The sequence below is a fragment of the Ricinus communis genome, chromosome 3 (assembly GCF_019578655.1).
Source record: "Ricinus communis isolate WT05 ecotype wild-type chromosome 3, ASM1957865v1, whole genome shotgun sequence".
Lineage (NCBI taxonomy): Eukaryota > Viridiplantae > Streptophyta > Magnoliopsida > Malpighiales > Euphorbiaceae > Ricinus > Ricinus communis.
Genome location: NC_063258.1, coordinates 28,950,969 through 28,971,267, shown reverse-complemented (window position 1 = coordinate 28,971,267; position 20,299 = coordinate 28,950,969). Strand labels below are relative to the sequence as shown.

The following is a 20,299-nucleotide window of genomic DNA, read 5'->3' as shown; positions in this document are numbered from 1 at the left end:
AGCGCTTAATGAGTATATGCCTACGTGAGAATATTAATAATAATAAAACCTATGAAATTTCATCACAGGTACAGCCATGTGACCACATTTCCAGAAGCCAACCGTTTATTGGTCTTGATTTTAGATTTTCAAGGTTTTGGTTCATTCTATTTTTGGAGACTTGCATATATTCATCCTGTCCATAAAGGAAAGTAACCCATGTTACCTCTCAACTATACCTTACGCCTTTGCTCGTTAAAAAGGTCGCACTACTCGAAGATAGGTCATTTTTAGTATAAAACGTCTGATGGAGTATGCATTCGGATTGGGCCTGCGACCAAATTTGTTTTTAAACTGAATTGGTGCTGGTTCACCACCAAAGGAGTTTCTGTTTTGATCATCATTAACCAGCACCGGCAGCGGGCTACAGAATCGTATGAGCTTCTGTTTCAGACCAGCTCCGCGCCCGTGCTAATAATTGGCTTGAATGACACTTGGTCCAATGCTTAAATTGTATTATTTTATGTTTTAATTAGGTTTTATTAATTATTAATTACAAGTTGCAGTAAAGGCTAGTACACTGTAAATATATTATTGTAATTAATTTGTATCGATGTTTATTCAAATCTTGTGCTTAATTCTTTTTTAGGGTATCCTTGAAACTCTTGATTTGAACTAAATTATTAAGTTTTCTACGTGTGATATTTTTGTCATCGCGCTACAGGATGCATCATCAGCAAATCCACATAAAAAGCAAGGAATAGAGATGGAGCGCGTTTATGATTTTGCTCCTGCATATCCTCATGCTCGAGTACATACAGAAATCAATCTGGCTATAGAATTAGCTGGATCAGTACATCACTTGTTTATATATTGGAAGTTGGAATTATAAAGAAAAAAAAAGTAAAAAGAAAGTTTTGAAAATCGGGAGATGACTATATTCGGATGCTGAAAACTCGGATAGCATCTCCTTCAAAAAAATAACCTTAATTAGATGAACTTTTAGTTAGTGTTCGTACCATAATGTCATGATAAAAGGGCAGACCGTAAGAGTATAATCCTTAGCTGATGATTATATGCTTGAGAAGGTAGTGTAGGTGAGGTCAGAGGTGGAATGAATACGCTTGAGAAGCTAGTGTTATAGGAAGGGAAGTGCCACTTGAGCAGATTGATTTGTCGAAGATGCTAGTACCATTACTGGCGGTTGCGCTTACACAGGAAATTTCTAAATTTTCTTAATTAATATTCTTTTTATTACAATTAATTATATTTTTTAATATTTAATTAGTACCTTTTTTTTTATTGGATAATATTTTTAATCCTAAAAGATAATAACAAAATAATCTAATCGCATACATTATTAATTATTTTTTATTGAATTGTTATTATATATAATATTTAATTTAATATTTTATTAAATTTTTTATATATTAATATTTTCTAAATAAAAATATCAAATTTAAATTTTATGCATTAAATTTTCATAATTAATATAACAACATAGTCTCACGATATATGTATGGACAATGATTAGTTAATAAATTTGATTAGCAGATAATAGATTAATAAGATGAATTTTCTTTTATGTATGTTACATATTTATTTTTGATACATAAATAGTATGTTGATATATAAATTTAAAATTATTATATAATTAATTGACTAATTAATAAATTACTAATCTAATTAAATATTAATATATTTTTATTATATTCCTTTATTAATTATTAATAGAACTAGTTTGTAATTATACTATAATATCCCCAAAATTAGTACACTAAATATTTTCCTATATACATTTAATAGATATTTTTGACATACTTGTAACTTAAAAATATTAAATTTTGTTAAAAGACTTTTAAAATTATTATAAATTGCTACAAGTTTTTTAAAATATGATAAATTATTTAGAATATTCGAATTATTTTTTGTAATTTGTATTTTATTATTTATGACTAAAATAATGATCATAAACAATATACCAATATTTTTGCATTGTTATATTAGTGGTCCTAATAGAATATATCTCTTTTGAAAACAAATTACCTAGCCAAAAGGGTATAAATTTCTGGTAAAAGTGTAATTAAAAAATCCCAAAATAACACTATTTATTTTATTTTACAGTGTAAAGTCGCAAGATCCAATTAATTTTAAAATTTAAAAAGAATTATTTATTTTTTAATTTAATTATTTTGTTTGTATCTGTGAGGAAATATTAGCTATGTCTTTTAAAGAGTAAAGAACATAAATAATAATTTTTATTTTACTTTGACAAAAAAAAACCATTATCATTATTTAAAAAGAAAGTAAAATTGAAGGATATAATTATTCTATTTTTCTAACTTTAAGAGTCTAATTGAGCTATATTGAAATTGAAGAATTTAATTGTATTTTGGCTAAAATTTCAGGGACTTATATATTATCGTTTGCCAATTACCGATAATGTTGCCTATGCAAGAACCACGTGGCATGAGCATAACTGCTACAGTCTAAGGCGAAGCAAACGTGTCAACTTCAAACACCACTATAACTGACATTTTTCTATTGCTTTCAGTTTGTTTTCGACTGACTACAAATGATCTGGGTTTCTAATCAAAAGACTGAATATTCACATTGAAACTGCACATTTCTTGCCATTATCATAATATAGGGAGTGGATTTATATGTTTTGTTTTTCTTTTGTTCTTTCTAATTCTTGTCTCAGGTTGAAGAAGTAAAGTGCCCAGTATTAAAATTTAAAGATTGGCGCCAGCTAATGGCACCAACTGGTATCTCAGTCTATAAAGATGCCTATACAGATTTGCACCAACCAGCTGTTATAATTGGAGGATGCTTTGCACTTGTAGCTGTAGTGCTCTCAATTTTCCTCATTTTCCAACATCTCAGATCATATACCAACCCTGCGGTTTGTTCTTTGCGTATCTGGAAATAAGAATTTTATTGAACATTTGAACTCAAATGATTGGTTTGATCCAGAATCAGGTTCATAGAAGATATTAAATATGTATTCTAACTGCCAATTCTTATTTAAAACTTGAACTCACTTCTTTCCAGGAACAAAAATGGATCGTAGCAGTTCTTTTCATGGTTCCTGTCTATGCTACCGAGTCCGTAAGGTTCTATCTCTCGTCTACTATGGTCTATTTGAGTTTCAGTATGTTACTACATTAAAACAATGAAGACCTTTTCGCATCTCAGAGCTCCTCGATGTGTATCCAGAAAACTTAGCAGTAGTGTTCCTTATGGGAAAAATTGAAAGAAAAAAAAAAATGGTCATTTTCTTTGACTTGATGATAGTCATTGGTGGAAACTCATAGGCTTCTGTTGGCTTCTGCAGATTATTTCATTGTGGAATCACAAGTTTTCTCTTGTGTGTGACATTTTAAGAAATTGCTATGAAGCATTTGCCTTGTATGCATTCGGAAGCTATTTGGTTGCTTGTTTGGGTAAGTCTTAGTTTTTGCGTTGTTTCAGGAATATTGTTCATTCTGTCAGCTAATAAAATAGTGCCACTATCTGTCTTAACGTCCTTGCAGAAGTTCAATCAATGCAAATACTTGCATACATAAAAGTTACAGATTCGAGAAAATTATGGAGTTTAATCTAGATGTAATACTTCAGTTGAACCTCTAGCTTGATAAGGCTCTAACCCTCTGTCAGAATTTATTGATTGTTTTCGTGCTATATGTATTTGGACAATATGCCAGGTGGAGAAAAGAGAGTCATTGAACTTCTTGAAAATGAAGCTCAAAAACGGCTTAGTCAGACATTGCTAGAAGAATTGGACGAGAATCAAGGTGTACACCAGAGGTCATTTATGAACTTTTTCTGCCGGCCATATATTATTGGAAGGGATGCATTTACAATTGAAAAATTCGGTCTTGTACAATATGTAAGCACAACTTTCCATCTACTGGATATTTTTTGTTACTTAGGATGGATTCTAATAGCTTCAAGTTCGTTCAGATGATTCTCAAGACTTTATGTGCATTTCTGGCATTCTTGTTGGAACTCTTCGGGGTTTATGGTGATGGCGAATTCAAGTGGTACTATGGGTATGCAGATATAAAGGTTTTCTTGGAAAATGCAAGTAGTTTTTCTGCACAAGTTTCTTGACTCCAACTGATGATTCACTCTGTTGCAGATATCCATATATAGCAGTAGTGCTGAACTTCAGTCAGATGTGGGCATTATATTGTCTTCTTCACTTCTATAATATAATGCATGAAAGACTTAGACCAATAAAGCCACTCTCGAAGTTCATAAGCTTCAAGGCTATTGTGTTTGCTACATGGTGGCAAGGTGTGGACATTGCTCTATTGTGTGCTTCTGATATTCTGCCCAATGAGGGAAAATTCCGGACAGGATTGCAGGATTTCCTGATTTGTATAGAAGTAAGTCATTATGGTTTTGGAAAAGGAATATTTGTACAATTCATACCAGACATCTCAAGTATCTTTTTAATATAGATCTGAAGTTTTTTTGTGCTCATAGACTGAATTATATATATTTCTGTGGCTTGAAGATGGCCATTGCAGCTGTTGCCCATGTATTTGTGTTTTCAGTGGAGCCATATCACTATGTTCCTGCTTCTGCTTATGGAAGAGTCGCCAATGAAACAGCCAAAGTGGATTTGAAGGTGGAGGAAGGTGATGAGGAGAAACCAGCTGTGCTGGAAAAGACAGAACCTCAGGTTGAGGCTCCTGGAACAAGTGTCACTGAGAGTGTCCAGGATATTGTTCTTCAAGGTGGTCAATCTGTAAGTCTCGCCAACAGCAAGCTTATATTTGTAACTGACTGTCTCTTGCAAATCTCGGCTTCCATAAATTTAGGTTCACGTATGTATCCTTGGAAGCAGGTTGTCAAAGATGTTGTATTGACTATAAATCAAGCAATAGGACCTGTAGAGAAAGGTGTGACAAAGATTCAGGAAACTTTTCATTGGAGATCAGGTGGTTCAGAAGACAAGGAAGACTCAGAGTTAAAAGTGGAAGAGCAACTGGAAAAGACGGGCATGCCAAACTTTGAAGAAAGAAGATAAGGAAATGAAAGGAAAAGAGAAAAGAATTGTAAATGGGAAAGCTAGTATTCGAAGTGATCATCAAGTATGGTGCTGCCACTCTCCACCTAGATCTTCTGTGAAGCTTTTGCGTGGCTGACAGGAGAAGGTGGACTTGCGAAGAAACTGATGGAGCTTTCTTTTCTACTGAATTGTATGCGGTTGGGTGCTAATATGTTTAGCTCAAAGTTTTGAGGATTTAGTTGCAAATAAAAAAAGTCTTTAATACATATACTTTTCCACTTAGCAATTTATATCAATTTGGAACTAAATCTTTAATTTGTTTCATTTTGGTATATTTCTTATTATTTCAATTACTTCTGCCAGTACACTGATGAAGATAGTGTACTAAGATTTTGACTGTTAATTGATGACGTGGCTATTAAATTTATAAAAAATCACGGACCATTTGTTTTGCTAATTCTTTTATTTAAAACTAGTCAGCAAATAAATCCATTACTATTCAAACTATACTGCCTTTTCCTTTCCTTTGGCAAGGCTGTGAAAAATTCAGCTCTGTCTGCACACAAAACACCTTCACCACTGCATCCATTGATGCTACCATTTTCACTACACTCTCCCACTTTGCAACCCCAATAATCCCAATATTATTATTATATTATTGTTACTATGTCTAATATCATGACCGGGCACATGGATTTTTCCATTTTGCTTTTTGTGTCATTCAGTCTCCTTTCTGATGATTTGGGTTCTAATATCTGTGTGTTTTCCTATTTTTCTTGGCCTTCCACGCCGAAGGAGAGGCGGGCTACTGTTTGTTTGTGGTATTTCTGTTGCGGTAGAGGTTGTGGGGAGAGATACGATCTCATTTTGAAAATCCATGATATCTATTGCTGGGATTTCCTTGGATTTTCTTTTGTGTTCTCTTGGTTTATTGTCCATTTCTGTTTTTATTTTTTTTTCTTTTGCTGCTGTTGCTGTTTTTATCGTTGTAGCTGTTGTGTTGGTGAAATAAAATGCTCTCTCTGTGATTTCAAATTTTAGGGTTTTAGTTTTTGTTGATGCTAAAGCTATTCTTGATTCTGATATATTGTAATGGAAGAATTGGAGATGGAGGTTGAAGGAGGTCACAATTTTTTGAGCCTTGAGAATTTGGATATTGGACTGGGACTCTAACGAGCTTAGTTTTGAAACAATGGCACTATAATTTATTGGGTCAATTTGGATTTTATTTATTTACTGACTACTATTAAATAAAAGAGTTAGCAAAATATGTGTTAAGTGGTCTGTGATATTTTATAAATCTAGTAGCCACATCATTAAATAATTGCTTGAATCTTCATTGGTACCTACAGAAGTAACAGAAATAACATGAGGGGTATCAAAATGAAACAAATTGAATGCTATCTGAAAGCGGAGAAGGAAGACACACAGCGCATCGAATCCCTCAGAGCGGCAGCGTGATCGGACAAAATCTTTTTTATCTGGCATTAACTTTGAACCACGTGCATCTAAAGCACCTTTTACTAAGATCAATGTTACCAAATGGATATAAGTGGCTAAGATTTGGTACCAGCGCGTCATTTTACTCATATGATAAATATGTTTCTTGCCTCAAATTTTATTTTCATTATTCTCCAATTTTTGCACAACCCACTAAAATGCAACTGAATTGTTCCGGTCTCTCATATTCCTCAGCATCCTGTAGCCCCTTGCGATTATGATTATGATAAAAACATTTCTTGTTCTGACTCCCAATATGGCTTTGCTGTAATTGGAAAACTGAATTGTCAAAGAACAAGAGAGTACAACCCCAGGTAATTTGGGTTTAATGAATTGATGGAAGATATAAAAGAGGCAAAATGGTTTGAACGAACACTCTGTTTTATGCTGTATAACAAATGTAGAGTATATGCTGTATAACAAATGTACATTGTTAATATGAAGTACTTAATATCACAACCTTCTAATGTCCATCACCACCAGAACAGCACAGAGAACAGCATTCTACACAGCCAAAACATGCAAGAGCAGCAAAGAGCTGCGTCAATGCTATTGCACATTGATCATTCATCCTGGAGCAGCACTGGATGCAGCACATACAGCAGCACTGACCACATACCCTGCCACAGCAATTTGAAGCTGCCTTCATGATGAGTTCAGCTGCCTCAGGCAACTTTAATTCTTCAACTCCAGGAGGAATGTTATCAGCTGTTGCAGCCAAATTGCCAAAGCCAACTCCAAAGTTTTGTAGCAATATCCTCCTCCGGCCTTTATAGTCCACCTTTAGAGAATCCGTTTTGTTTGAGAACTGTTTACATGAAATTTGATAGATGGCGCGGTAAGATTGTAGATGCATTTATTAAATTATCAGAGAGAGAGAGAAAAGAGGAAGAAGAAGTAAAGAAAAAAAGAAAAGAGGACCAAAGCACTGCATAACAATTTAATGATTTACATGTTTAAATAAATGGTTTGGTTAAATGAATAGCTAATGGCATAAAATATTTCATAGGGAAAGTAAATAATATAAAGAAAAGGATGAACCGCCTGTGATTTTTAAGACAAATGCAGCAGCATAAATGCAATATTCTAGGTAAATACTTACCTTGTGAGCTCTAGGTGATTCTATGGCTTGATTTCCTCTCTCCATCTCAAGTAATGTTAGACGAGTATATTCAGACGCTACACCAGTTTGTATGCTCATTTTAGCAACCTGGCAGAAAGAGTAAACAGCATCAGCAATTCCATTATCTAGGAAGTGGAAACTGTTAATCAGGACAAACAGATGTGGTCAGCAACTCCTAGAATCTGCTCGGAACACTTTTAGGAATATGCATTAATGAAGCTGTAGAGATGACCAAGAAGAAACCCTCAACAGACCTTCTCCTCAAGCTGTTTATTTTCTGAATACCATGCCTGGGCTGTGAGCAGATCAATCTGTTGCTTTGCGAAAATCTGTCGCAGAAGGGAGAGGTTATACAAAATTGTAAAGCTATTATGCATGAAATGTAACGATTAATACAGAACTTTAAGTTGGACTAATAAAGAAGATCCTTATTGAAACATAGGGTGAAATGATTCATTCAACAGAATTTCTAAATTATCCATGTAAGAAAGCACAAATGTAAATGACAGAAAATATAAATGATAGAAAATATAAGAACACAAAACAAACCCTTTACATAATCAACTACCAAATTAGAATTACAACAAATGCTATATAATAGGTTATGGAATCATAGGCCATAAGTAAAAGGAGGATTACATATGGATAATCACCCCTCAGCCAAATATCAAAAGCAGGGGAAAATATAAAAATATGCAAAACACTGACACTGGCAGACATAGGGTGGACTGCGGACCACAGAGACCGCAGGAGCTATGAACCATGAGCACATAATTCAAACAATATATTAACGAGAGACATACAATAGTCTAGACAAGGAAAGACTAGATAAAGGTCAAGCAGAATTCAAAGCAAGCTTGTGAGTTGGTGCCTTACCTTGTCAAAAGGGACGTCTTTTGTCTTTTGTATCTTCAAATCCACAACAAAATTACTCAAATTTCCTAAAACACCTTCGGCTTTAACAATTCCAGGGAAGTTTCCATGATATCTCCCAGAGATAATCAACAGACTTTCAGATGAAAGGTCGGGAATATTGGAAGGGTACACCTGCAGATTCAAACTAAACATTAAATTTACGAGTGTGAGATGAAAAACTGTCTTCATATTAAAGCAGCTGTCAAGTACCAACAAGTGAGTAGCTGTAATTATAGCAGACTTTACTAAATAATGAAATAATTCTATTTCTCTCTCTCTCTCTCTCTCTCTCTCTCTCTCTGTCTATCTATCTTCATCTTCCTCTCTTCTTTCTCTCTCAATTCTTCTCAAGTTATCCATTAAGCAGGATAATAATAGCAGACAAATTATTTCAAAAGCCAGGATCAATATGATAATTGATGAAGAAGCCATGAACATGATAAAAGGAAACAGAGAAAACATATGGTATGGAATCCATGGAGCTCTCAATGCAGAACATTGTACACATGTTCAGATTTCCTATCAGGAAAGTTATTAAAGAGAAAAATTGAGAATTCTGAGAATAAGAAGCCTATCTCAGTTTGATTTCTTGCATACAACATCTATTGTCATTCCATGATAAGATATTCACCAACGCACAAAAAGAAGCAGCAAGTGAAAAGCAGTTGGAATTGCATTCAACCAAGATTGTGAATAGTGGGAGTTAAATAAACTGACTTGTTGTAATTGAACCAAAGCCCATATAAAGTCATCCAAAGCATACCTCCACATCATCAAGATCATCCAATGTGTCAATCATTACATTCGCAAGAACAGCAGAAAGACCTCTGCTGAAAAAATTTTCCATTCGAGCCTGGACTGAATCTGGACATGAACAAACAAAAGTTACAAATAAAAAGAAGCATAATTTTGCATCTCCTATTATAGAGAATACTTCTCTACTTAAACTAAATAAAATTCTGCATACGAAATTTTGAAGTTTAAAAACACAAAAGCAGTCTAGGAATGGGCAAAGCCACTATCTAGGGCGCAGAATCCAAGTCATGTTAATTCCAAGACTAATCGGAAAACCAGAGGGCTGTCCACAAAGGGGCATAAGTTGTCCCTGTGCTCCCAAACTCGATAGTCTCAATCATTGAGCACACACACACACACAAACAGCATTTCTAAAGAGGTGAAATGGGAGCCAACCAGGGCAAATTCTTACCTCAAAGTTTGTTATCCCTTTGAACTCACTCAGAAAATACCCAGATATAGCAAATATCTTATTAACCATTCAGTTCAACTAAGACAATTAGGAGCATCCAGTAAACAATAGTTCATTTCACTCAGCATACTTTACACCTTCCCCCACAAAGAAATACCAAAGGGAACTTTATCAAAGTCCAGAACTAACCTACATCATATGCAGCATCATATTGCCCTCTGCAAACCGTTGCAAGCATGCGCAGGAAATAGTGATTACAGTATGTACCTGAATGTTGAATATGCCAAAAGTTAAGGAAAAAGAATTGCATACAATGATATCATAAAATTCCCAAAAATTTCCCACCAATCACATACAACACCCTTTGCAATGTGGTCATATGTACCATTTCAACCATTTGAAGGACCAAAAAAAAGAATCCATTACCTATGCCAAAAGTGTATATACGTGGACATATTGCTCCTTTGCCTCTTACATATTTTTTCATTGAATCACAAATGTGTCTTTCATCTTCAACTGCCCCATCAGTGACAAGAAAAATGACAGGAAGTGAACCTTGAGTATTTGATACCATCTCCATTGCCTAAAAGAAAGAAAAGATTGATGAATACTCTTTACTTCTGTGTTTTAGAAGGATATATAAGGTGATTTGTTAGATAAGTCCAAAGGGGCATAGCCGAGGTGGAAGCACACTAACAATCCTCATTTCACTTAAGTCGGTATTCAAAGATTATACTGGATTTGAAGGAGCTAAATATGAGAAATTTAAGGTACAAAATGCATGGAAATGCATTAAATTCTAAATAAAAGACACCAAAAACTCCCAGTTTGAAGGCTTTATTCACTAGATATCGAACAGCCTCAATAAGTTCTGTGAAAATGGTGAATATTTGAAGAAAGATCTGAAAACCATAATGGAGAATTGACCTGATTTAGGGGAACCGATATATTTGTACCGCCCCCAGCAATAAAGTTTAAATTCATCCATTCAACTGCCCTTTCAACTGTTTTCTCAGTAGCCAACTCCATCAATGAAGAAAACAAATAGGTCTCTCCATTAAAAGCTATGATATTGAACGAATCTTTTGGATTGAGCTTGGCGAGAGCTCCAGACATTGCATTCTTCATACCTTCAAGCGGCTTTCCTTCCATGCTTCCACTTATGTCAACAATAAATACTATCTCTTTTCTGAACACCTATAAGATTAATAAAGATGAGGACAGATACTAGACTTGTGTCATTATATGTTAAACTAAAAAATCACATATCAAATAGAGCACATACTAGACTAACCTTCATATTTGGCTGATCCCCTGGAAAAAGATATAAATAGAACATGTCTCTTTGATCAACATCATGGGCAGAAGGGGATTGCAACATCACACCACCAAATATATGACTTGAAGAAACCTAAATTATCACATAATATGGTAGAGTTATGAAGGTTCCCATGCAAAATTAAATAAAAACAATCCACTTCTAAAGATGCTCATGGAACTCCTATTCAACCACTTAATATCCAAGGAGCCATCACTGGAAACGCAATAGCATGTGGTAAAAAACATAAAATGGCACAAATCTTACAGAATATGAGACAGCAAAGTCAATATCTGTCCAGGTGAGAACTTCTGATTCATATGAGAAGCCCAACTTCCCTGCTTCACGTTTCAGTTGCTGGAAAGTAACATAAATAGATCATATCAGATTTTAGCGTATCATGCACAAAATTCATTACCAATTACCAAGGAACCTTTGTCAAAGGTGCACCTTCAGAGGATGACTAGTTGTCTTGCAAACAACTTCAGTTCCAGTACCAGAGTTCACATTCAATAGTATCTTTTCCTTTTTCGGTAGTTTCTTTACAGCAGGAGTGACAAACTCCGGAAAACTAAATGGCACAGTCAATGACAATTCTCCATCATGATATAATAATTTCTGTATCCAGCTAACTTTAATTGAAATGCTGGAGCCCCCATCAACCTTGAAATCAAAAGAAAATGCTTTAGAAGAAAATACTTCAACCAAAAGAATTTATTAAAATGAAACGCTTTAAAATCTGCCCTCTACTCACTTTTGGTATTGTGAGGGTAAATATTTGGGGAGTCAAAAAACCTCCATTTTCCGGTCGACATTCCTTCTCCGTATCTTTTTTGTCATCCATTGCAATCAATTCAGTATAATAAGACTTTCTAGCAACCTCCACCTCAACACCTAGAATTGAACCCTGTTAGCCAAATAATGTATTGCTTGAGAACAAAAGAAAAAAAAAAAAAAAGCAAAACAAAGTTCAAACACACAACAAAAGTAAATAAAGCAACAAAGCTAATCAGTCTATACACCCTTTTACTTCTTTTCTTAATCAGAATTCATCATTTTAGTAACCATAAAATAAGGATTATATTTGACCCCAAAAAACTTTTAACTTTTCGATGCAAAACCAAAAACCCAAATCAACAAACTAATCAGTTCCAAACTTTTTTGGAAAAATCAACTTTTAAACAAACCTGCTCTCCCATAGGAATAGCAATTCTACAATCACAGCTCTTGCTGCCCATAACGCAATGGACCCTCCATGACCCATTAACCCGAACAATAGCAGAATCCAAAAAAGAATCAGCCTCGAGCTCTATTCTATTCATTTGAAGGGGAATTAATGCAGGTGGATCGCACCTGCCATGCACGTGCGGCTGGTAGCTTGGCATATCTGGGTTATCCACAATACTCGGATCTGAAATCACTGCATAAATCATAGGTGCCGTAGGTAGATATGCTTCTGCCGATTTCTCCATGTGCACCACCGGTCTTGGTGGTGCCACCGCCCTGTCTTTGCCATAGTATAAACGCTTTGATAGCTTCAGTCCATCTTCTACAGAGTTTCCAAATTCTTCTGCCATCAATCAGCTGTGTCGATTTGTTTAGTTTGACTTTCTGTTCTGAGAAAGAAAGGATAAAAAAGGCAACGTCTAGATCGTATGGAAGCAGTAAAGAATCACTCTTGAGCTGGGTTTTCGTTTTCTTTTTCTTTCTTCTCGTCGCAAAAATGGTACCTTTGATTCTAGTTTTTGTTTTTGTTTTTGTTTTGAATTCATAGAGACGTTAAAATGATTCCGCTAATTTTTTTCTTCGCCCGTTTCCTTAGGGTCGCGCTGAGTCAGCTGAGACATATTCATATGGGAGCCAAAGAGAGACTGACACGTAGGATGCCCGTTCTGACAGGTAGTTGATGGAAGTTAAGAAAACTATAACGTTAAAATGACAGAGTGTTGCATAGAATATAGATGGGATGAAATGGAACGTTATCAAAGAGAGGCATAAAGACAGAATCTGCTGTTTTCTACTAAGCAAACGTGGCGTGTTGGAAGCAGTTGTCATTAAGATTGTTTCCCAACCTCCCCATAGAGACAATAAAATAGGAGACCCCTTTTAAAAAGAATTTAGGTTCCGTATGTTTGAACAGCTTATCCACTAGCTAGCTAGCTATGTGATTTTGACTTGTTTGCTTGTTCTTAAGCGGTAATTTTATCTAATGGACATGAGACTCGTGGAGGACGGACTTAGTAATATGTTTTCAATCGAATATGTTAATCATAAACTTCAGAGATCCATTCGCCTTTGACTTTCTTACAGAGAAGGCGGAGCTGCAGAGGTAAATGAGAGAGACAGAAATCCTTCCCCAAAAAAAGAAAAAAGGAGTCGAAATCCCCAGCGCATAGTGAAGTACTTCACACAACTCTAAAAGCTTTGATTACTGGTGGGAAAAGGAGACTTGTTAATGAAGCCATTATCTGGCATGTCCACATAAAACGAACTTTCCTGATGATTTCAGATTTGGGTAGTCAATCTCAAACCGAGTGGGTCGGGTGCAACTGCAATTCTACAACCCTTTGCCTTTGCCAGCTGATAGAATATCCATTTCAGCTGTGAAAGCTCCAACTACAGCCGTCCCTCTCCCTTGCTTTACCGCGTGAGGACTGCACAACCACAGCTGCAATGACACAATCGAGGATAACTGCTTAACTCTTATTACAGAAGAGTACTTGTCTTGATGCCTTCTTCTCAGCAGACAAGATTTTATTACTTTACATAGCCGGCTGCACAGCCCAAGAAAATAACCATGCCCATACCATCGGACTTCTTATTTTTTAACACGCTTAAAAAGATTGACTTGCACCAGGATCATATACAAAGCAAGGAACGATTATTAATTTATATATTAGTGCATGCTACTGTCTATATTACCGTACGAGTGCTGCAAAAAAAAGTATACACACGCTGGTGTTATATGGGAAATTGCTTGTATTTCTACAATTATCCGCTGTTGAAAAGGAATTCCCAATATTCTTCTACTCTTCCTCCTACATTTTCTTCCCTACTTTTATAAAAATGCCAAAATTCGTTAACAAGTTTGGGAGCTCCAGTACGCTTTGTGTCTCAAAGAACATTCAACGTAATAAAATATAAAGAAATTCCTGTCAGATGAATTATAAACCCAAGGCTAAATCTTCAACTATGCAACAAGAAAGACCTGCCGCTTGAATGAACAAATGGAATCCCTTTGCCAAGGATCGAAAGTTTAGAATCATAAGTTCCAGTGTCAAACTTGTTCGGCGGCATCACCGTGATGGTGCACGACTGAAGCCACAAAAGAATATGATCATCTTCAATGTTATATCTGTCAGTAATTATTCATTCTGCACCTTTGACATATCACTAATTAGTGCAAAAAGGATTTCATTCCATGTATCAGGAACACCAGGTAGACACCAATGTAAGCAATCCTGCACTCCTGATGAGGCAGTAATGCTAAATCGTGATATGTGACCTTCATCCCTCAGCTGCGACAATGCTGTAATGTCCAAGAGCTTTACCCCCGTCCCCTTAACAGCACGCCCAGCACTATAATCACTAGATTCATCTTGCAGTACTTCCTTTCCAACAGACATAGGGGTTGTATTGTCGCAGCTTCCCCCGGTGTTCCAATCACCATTAACAAAATGTCTTGGTGAGATGCTCCGGTAGAAGGCCTTTAAATGTGGATACTTAGGGAGCTGCTTATTCACCCAATCAACAATGCTGTGAATGGTAAAATTTTTCGCATCTCCAATCATTGCCAGCTTCTTGTTGGTGTTAGGCATTCCACCAACATGCATGACCCAGCGGTTTGCCTTAAGCTTCCCTCGGTTCCAATGATGCCCTGTATTCAGAACAAGGACGTCTATTTTGTGAAGAAAATGACGCAAAAAGGAAGGTGGCCGATCAAGATGCATGGCATAATCAGTGGCTGGGTTTTTTATATCAATGGGTTCTAAGTCACAGAGGCAAGCTGACCAGTAATAAAGGACACTAGTGTTGGTACTTGGAAACCGATAGGCCCAGCCATTAGGGCGGACGCTACCCCGAGGTTGGACAAGCCCATACTCCCTGCCCACATCAAGTACATCAGGAGTCTCCTTTCCACCTGTGATCATGCACATTAGAGACTGGAATTGCTGTCTGCCTAGTGAATCTCCAACAAAAGCTAGTGTCTTCCCTTCCATCCTGGAATGTGCCAATTCAATTCATATGATCAAACAAAAGTTATATATGATTTTAGATGAAGAATAAGAATTATTCGCACAAGACATGCATCGGTAGGCATGGATACACATGCAACCACAAGATAATGGAGTTTTTTCTGGCCCGCAACTAATTGGTTGGCAAATTATGTAATGATAATGATTAACTCAATTGATGCTTTTGGTCAATGTTCAAATAGTTTGTCATTCAAGTTAAGGGAAGTGAAACTAGGTAGAGCACATTTCAGCCCATAGTTAGAGGTCCCTGCTAATTTGGCTGTTCGGGATATTGGGTTCTACCATAATCATCCGTAAGGCATCACCATGTTGAACAACCATGGAAATGTCATGCATATTATACAAAAATGTTCATGGGATACCTTTTTAAGAACTCAGACCCTTTAAATGCTTCCATTTGACAATTGTTTGGTTGCCACCGTAGCATTTCATAGGAAAAATCTGTGCGTTGCATCAACCGACAAGCCCACATTTGTGCAAGCCATTGTTTACAACCAAACCCAGAATATAAAGGCTGATTATCATCTACGACCCATTTTCCTTTGGTGTAATTACAGGCTGCAGTGAGAATCAGATAAAACCAAAATCACAAATTAGTAATAATATACATGGTGGATATTTGAACTGTGCTGATGCTCATGTTTATCAATTATTTCACCAGGGAACTAGCTTAAACAAGAAAGTGAACTACACTCCACAGAATATTTGTTGCAAATTAGTTGTTGAATATCAGAAAAGAACTTGCATCTTCAAAATTTCGTGATACTAATTTACCAGCTATAAGGAGCAGGTATAGTCCAGCTAATATCCTCTAACAGGGCAACATTATCAGCCAGTACAGGCAAAGAACAATATTCCTGTTATTGGGCTTCTCCAGATAGATCAGCCTCCAAACAGACAAGCAAACACTTCAAAAGTAATTATTGAATATTTCGAATAGTGCCCTAAAATACCAATCAAGTAAATAGCTCAACATATGACCTCAAACAAGGAATATGCTGAAGCAAATAGTTAACGAAGCATGTATGCGATTCGTTAAAACTAACACACATATAACACAGTAGTCTTGGCAGGTTGCTCTTTCAAGTTTCCACAAGCACAAGGAAACAAGAAATCCATGAACATACAAACACAATTTACCTTGATTATTCATAAACATTGTAAAGTTCTTCTCATCTTGTTCCCCCAGTAAAGAGCTTGAATTTGCTGAACCTATTGGTGCTGCTAAATCCAGGAGTTGATCTTTTAGTTTCAGATCTTTTTCTCCTATGTTCTGGTTATTCATTTCTTCTGTCAAGGTAGAACTCTCAGCATCCCCATTTTCTTTAGTTTCTGTACTAGTTATAGAAGAGCTTGTATTTGCAGAATCCTCTATTGCTGTTGAATCTAGAGTCTGTTCATTTCCATTGAGAATACTTTCTCCCACAGTCTGGTTCTGCTTTCCTTTTGTTTCAGTTGCAGTAGAACTGTCTCCACTGCCATTTTTTCCAACTTCAACAAGCTGTTTATCATTTGCTTCTGTATCCTCTGCAGCTGGGGAAGTATCTGCAGTCACATACATCTCATGACTTATGGAGACTTTGCAAATTCTAATGGTGTTCCACAGAGAATCCAGAGAGGAATAGAAAAGAAATATAAATTTGAGATGAAAAATATAAAATTCGCTTTGCAAAGAAATAATGTTTCTAAAAGAAGGATGTGCCAATTAAAATGATATTTAGAGCGAGATAAGCAAAACCACAGGGCAGAAACATTTGGATTTCATCACCTCTCTCATCGCAAGAATTCAGAATGAAAGCAACCAAATTACCTTCTTCTTGTGCAGGAGTCATTGGTGAATTGCTGCTTCCAGAATTCTGATCAGTGGCATTTACATCTTTGCTTGTATGTAAATTTGGTCCTGAAGATACTGAGCCAACAATAAGATTACTTATTAGTATGTCTATGCCACAACATGCAAAGACAAAGTACTCAACATTGCACTCTTAAGCAACAAGCAAAATTAGTTTCAAAATTCATTTCAAAAAAGTTAAGTTATGGTCCTCACAGCATGTTTGAATACTAAATGTCCAATAACATGAATTATTTGCTACAAGGTTCCATGTCAGAGAAAATGTATCAGTATCACGTAAATATATAGACAACTAAAAAAGGTCGATCCTGTATAGTCCTACTCCAATAATACACAACAGCACTAGGCTATGATATCAAAAGCAAAGTTTTAAAAATAGCAGATATCATCACAGGTAAAAAAGATGAATTCAAGGGCATCATACCTTGAGACAGGTGCAACTGTTCTTTAGGCGGAAGCAAAGTAGTAAGAAAAGGGGTCCTATCCCATGCCCATATTAGGATTATTGTCCCAATAATAACAATAAGTAGAAGAGGCAATTCTTTACCCCTGAATCTTGAAAAACCTCCTTTCATTTAGTTCCACCTGAATTCCACATTCATAGTCAAAGAGTATGCTGCCAAAGAAACTAACTGGGTTTTGTTTCATTAAATTAGTACTGAAATGTGTAGAAACATGCAAGTATTTGAGTTCGTGAAAATAAAAATTACAAAAAAAAAAAGAAAAAAGCAGAAAAAATCAGTTTAAATTTAGATGTCTACGGTTTTCAAATTCAAACACTATTTATGATTTTTTTTTATAATTCAAGCTTATGATTTTAATAATATGATCTTTCTTTTCCTGAAACAAACTCTAATTTCACGCAACAGAAAAAAAAAAAAACAGCCTCTAGTAAAGTGACTGAAAATAGAAAGTGATGTAATGATTACAGAATGATAATCACCAATGATTTAATAAAATTCCTTTCTAGTAATGATTTAAAACTTAATGCAGCAATTTTAATAAAATCACAGAGCTTTCCCGCAAATCTCAAATCAGGAAAATGAAATTAAAAAAAAAAAAAAAACAAAGCCTATTTTTTTTAAAAAAAGAAAAGGAATTACCAACAGTCACTAATATAAGAGAATAAAAAAAAAAAGTATGTGCATGTAATACAAGAAGCTGATGCGTTATGATACAATTTACCTGATTAGGCGCGAATCTGTGAATGAAACTATACGAATTTCCCAAAAAAATTAAATAGGGGGACGATTTTAAGAGATGGTCTTTAGAGTTCTATTCATACAATAATGGAATTTCTGGAAGAACAGCAGAGAAGGACAGAACTGTAAATTAAATAATAAAATAGTTCAAGAATTTCTTCTTTTGTACGGAAGCGACATCGTATCTTGGGTGGACTAATGTTTGCAGTCTCAGGGAGACGGTGGTCAAAGAGGATGCGAGCGACACCGATACTACTAGCAATTTAATTTTTGCTGTGAGGGCTTTGATTTGAAATGTTGTTAGGTAATAATATTAAAATTAATAAATTAATAAACAGATACTATACTTTTAATTATAAAATTAAATTAATAGAATATAATTTAATAAAAAATTAATATTATAAAATTTTATAAATTAACCATTTCTAGATATTTTTAATTTATTTAGAATTTCTAAATTTGATAATATAAAAATTATTTATTAATTAATTCCAATATTATTTAAATTAATATACTAATTTTTAAATTCAGCAATCTTTATTTTTAATTTTTAATTTCTGGGAGAGTTTGAATTGAGATGAAATGGAGAAGTAGGTAGCTTTTATTTCCAGTTATAAGTCTAACGTTGTTGAAATGAAGCAGGTTAGGTTTGTAATTAGAATCAGTCACGTCAATGCCAACTCTTCAGATTTTCCCCATAACGTTATAACATTTGATTTTGAATCCAAAAAGTAGGATAATCAACATTTGTTCATCCAATTTTATGCTCTTCGACTGCAACAATAATTTGTTATAGAATATATATGCCATCATCTCACTATAAATTAAATTTTAATTAATAAAAACAACTTATTATTATCATATAATAGATATGAAAAGGTTTCAGCCAAAAAGTGAACAAATTACATAAGCATACATGCCATGTTTCAATCAATTAATAAACACATAGATAGTTGTAATTTAATTAATTTATATATATATATATATTAATTTCTGAATTTTAAATTTTTTTTAATATGTGTGTTTAATTTTTATCATATTAAATTTTTATTTTGTTATGTGTATTTATTTTTAATATATCAAATTATATAATTTTATAATTTTTATTAATTAATTAATTAATTACATATTATTGATATTTTAAAATTATATTAATTAATAAATAGTGTCATAATCAGATTACGATATTAATTTTTTCTAAGAAATAGCATATTATATTAACTAATAAATTAATTTTCTAATTGAATAATAACTCTAATTTAGAAAATAATATCTTAACTTATATTTTTAATATTATATTTAATAATAAATTAATTTTTTAATTATATAACAAATTCTTAATTTTAATATCAATTATATTAATAGTATTAATTTGTATAACACTACAATTGATTAATAAATATTTTAAAATAATTTACATATTACTGCACTAATAAAATTTTAAAATTTTTAAAAAATTAAAAAAATTAAAAAATAGTTAATTTATTATTATTTTTAAAATATTATTAATTAATATTAATATTGAAAATTTTATTAAATTATATTATTATTTAATTTTATAATCAAAATAATAATATAAACTAGTTAATTTATAAACAAGAATCAATACAAAAAATGATATCAAAATGTAATTATTTATTCACTATCGATCAATGTCCAGTTCTATATAAAATTAATTCGATAGATATTATCTGATATTAATTACTATTATAATAGAACTAAATACTATTAATATTAACTCATGTTATAATCATTTTAATATTTTTATCTCATTAATATAAATATTTAAATTTTGATCAATCATACACATAAATTATGATCCAAAACATAATTATATATATACTCGAGATACAAATAGATAATCTGATCACTTTCAAACCAATTTGGATCATCTATCCAAATTTGATTTCGGATAGCCTATTAT

The 20,299-nt window shown here is 34.0% G+C and overlaps 3 protein-coding genes across 8 annotated transcripts; 1 reads left to right on the top strand and 2 right to left on the bottom strand.

The window, feature by feature from the left end:
* Positions 1-2,528: 2,528 nt before the first annotated feature.
* On the top strand, positions 2,529-5,268 carry LOC8281152 (protein LAZ1 homolog 2). Of its 2 annotated transcripts, none has more exons than XM_002516206.3 (8): positions 2,529-2,884; positions 3,034-3,090; positions 3,317-3,425; positions 3,687-3,871; positions 3,946-4,034; positions 4,124-4,373; positions 4,505-4,738; positions 4,838-5,268. In XM_002516206.3, exons 1-8 carry the CDS (start codon positions 2,735-2,737, stop codon positions 5,018-5,020), a joined length of 1,257 nt encoding a protein of 418 aa, XP_002516252.1. In that variant the 5' UTR covers positions 2,529-2,734; the 3' UTR covers positions 5,021-5,268. The 2 variants fall into 2 exon arrangements, with proteins under 2 accessions (XP_002516252.1, XP_015572877.1); XM_015717391.2 differs by having other exon boundaries at positions 2,530-2,884; positions 3,034-3,095.
* A 1,534-nt stretch (positions 5,269-6,802) lies between these two features.
* LOC8281154 (inter alpha-trypsin inhibitor, heavy chain 4) lies at positions 6,803-13,436 on the bottom strand. Of its 2 annotated transcripts, none has more exons than XM_002516208.4 (13): positions 12,253-13,436; positions 11,820-11,972; positions 11,516-11,728; positions 11,333-11,422; positions 11,042-11,158; positions 10,675-10,944; positions 10,174-10,330; positions 9,937-10,014; positions 9,304-9,404; positions 8,502-8,672; positions 7,880-7,954; positions 7,605-7,712; positions 6,803-7,310 (listed from the first exon to the last, which is right to left on the bottom strand). In XM_002516208.4, exons 1-13 carry the CDS (start codon positions 12,640-12,642, stop codon positions 6,966-6,968), a joined length of 2,268 nt encoding a protein of 755 aa, XP_002516254.2. In that variant the 5' UTR covers positions 12,643-13,436; the 3' UTR covers positions 6,803-6,965. The 2 variants fall into 2 exon arrangements, with proteins under 2 accessions (XP_002516254.2, XP_015572987.2); XM_015717501.3 differs by having other exon boundaries at positions 11,820-11,959; positions 12,253-12,390.
* A 590-nt stretch (positions 13,437-14,026) lies between these two features.
* LOC8281155 (protein trichome birefringence-like 16) lies at positions 14,027-18,649 on the bottom strand. Of its 4 annotated transcripts, none has more exons than XM_048371774.1 (6): positions 18,359-18,649; positions 17,598-17,831; positions 17,132-17,230; positions 16,462-16,866; positions 15,684-15,879; positions 14,027-15,286 (listed from the first exon to the last, which is right to left on the bottom strand). In XM_048371774.1, the coding sequence occupies exons 2-6, from the start codon at positions 17,746-17,748 to the stop codon at positions 14,431-14,433; spliced, it is 1,707 nt and encodes a 568-aa protein (XP_048227731.1). In that variant the 5' UTR covers positions 17,749-17,831; positions 18,359-18,649; the 3' UTR covers positions 14,027-14,430. The 4 variants fall into 4 exon arrangements, with proteins under 4 accessions (XP_048227731.1, XP_048227730.1, XP_048227729.1 ...); XM_048371773.1 differs by having other exon boundaries at positions 17,598-17,805; XM_048371772.1 differs by having other exon boundaries at positions 17,598-17,801.
* Positions 18,650-20,299: the final 1,650 nt, after the last annotated feature.

Excerpts from the sequence above, each read along its gene's own strand:
- LOC8281152 (XM_002516206.3), top strand. The coding sequence starts at position 2,735 with ATGGCACCAACTGGTATCTCAGTCTATAAAGATGCCTATACAGATTTG. Across the intron at positions 2,885-3,033 it reads GATCATATACCAACCCTGCG|GAACAAAAATGGATCGTAGC; the intron begins GTTTGTTCTTTG and ends ACTTCTTTCCAG. Across the intron at positions 3,091-3,316 it reads CTGTCTATGCTACCGAGTCC|ATTATTTCATTGTGGAATCA; the intron begins GTAAGGTTCTAT and ends TGGCTTCTGCAG.
- LOC8281154 (XM_002516208.4), bottom strand. The coding sequence starts at position 12,642 with ATGGCAGAAGAATTTGGAAACTCTGTAGAAGATGGACTGAAGCTATCA. Across the intron at positions 11,423-11,515 it reads CAACTAGTCATCCTCTGAAG|CAACTGAAACGTGAAGCAGG; the intron begins GTGCACCTTTGA and ends GTTACTTTCCAG. Across the intron at positions 10,945-11,041 it reads GGGATCAGCCAAATATGAAG|GTGTTCAGAAAAGAGATAGT; the intron begins GTTAGTCTAGTA and ends TTAATCTTATAG.
- LOC8281155 (XM_048371774.1), bottom strand. The coding sequence starts at position 17,748 with ATGAAAGGAGGTTTTTCAAGATTCAGGGGTAAAGAATTGCCTCTTCTA. Across the intron at positions 17,231-17,597 it reads ACAGTTGCACCTGTCTCAAG|TATCTTCAGGACCAAATTTA; the intron begins GTATGATGCCCT and ends TTGTTGGCTCAG. Across the intron at positions 15,880-16,461 it reads AATGTTTATGAATAATCAAG|CCTGTAATTACACCAAAGGA; the intron begins GTAAATTGTGTT and ends TTCTCACTGCAG.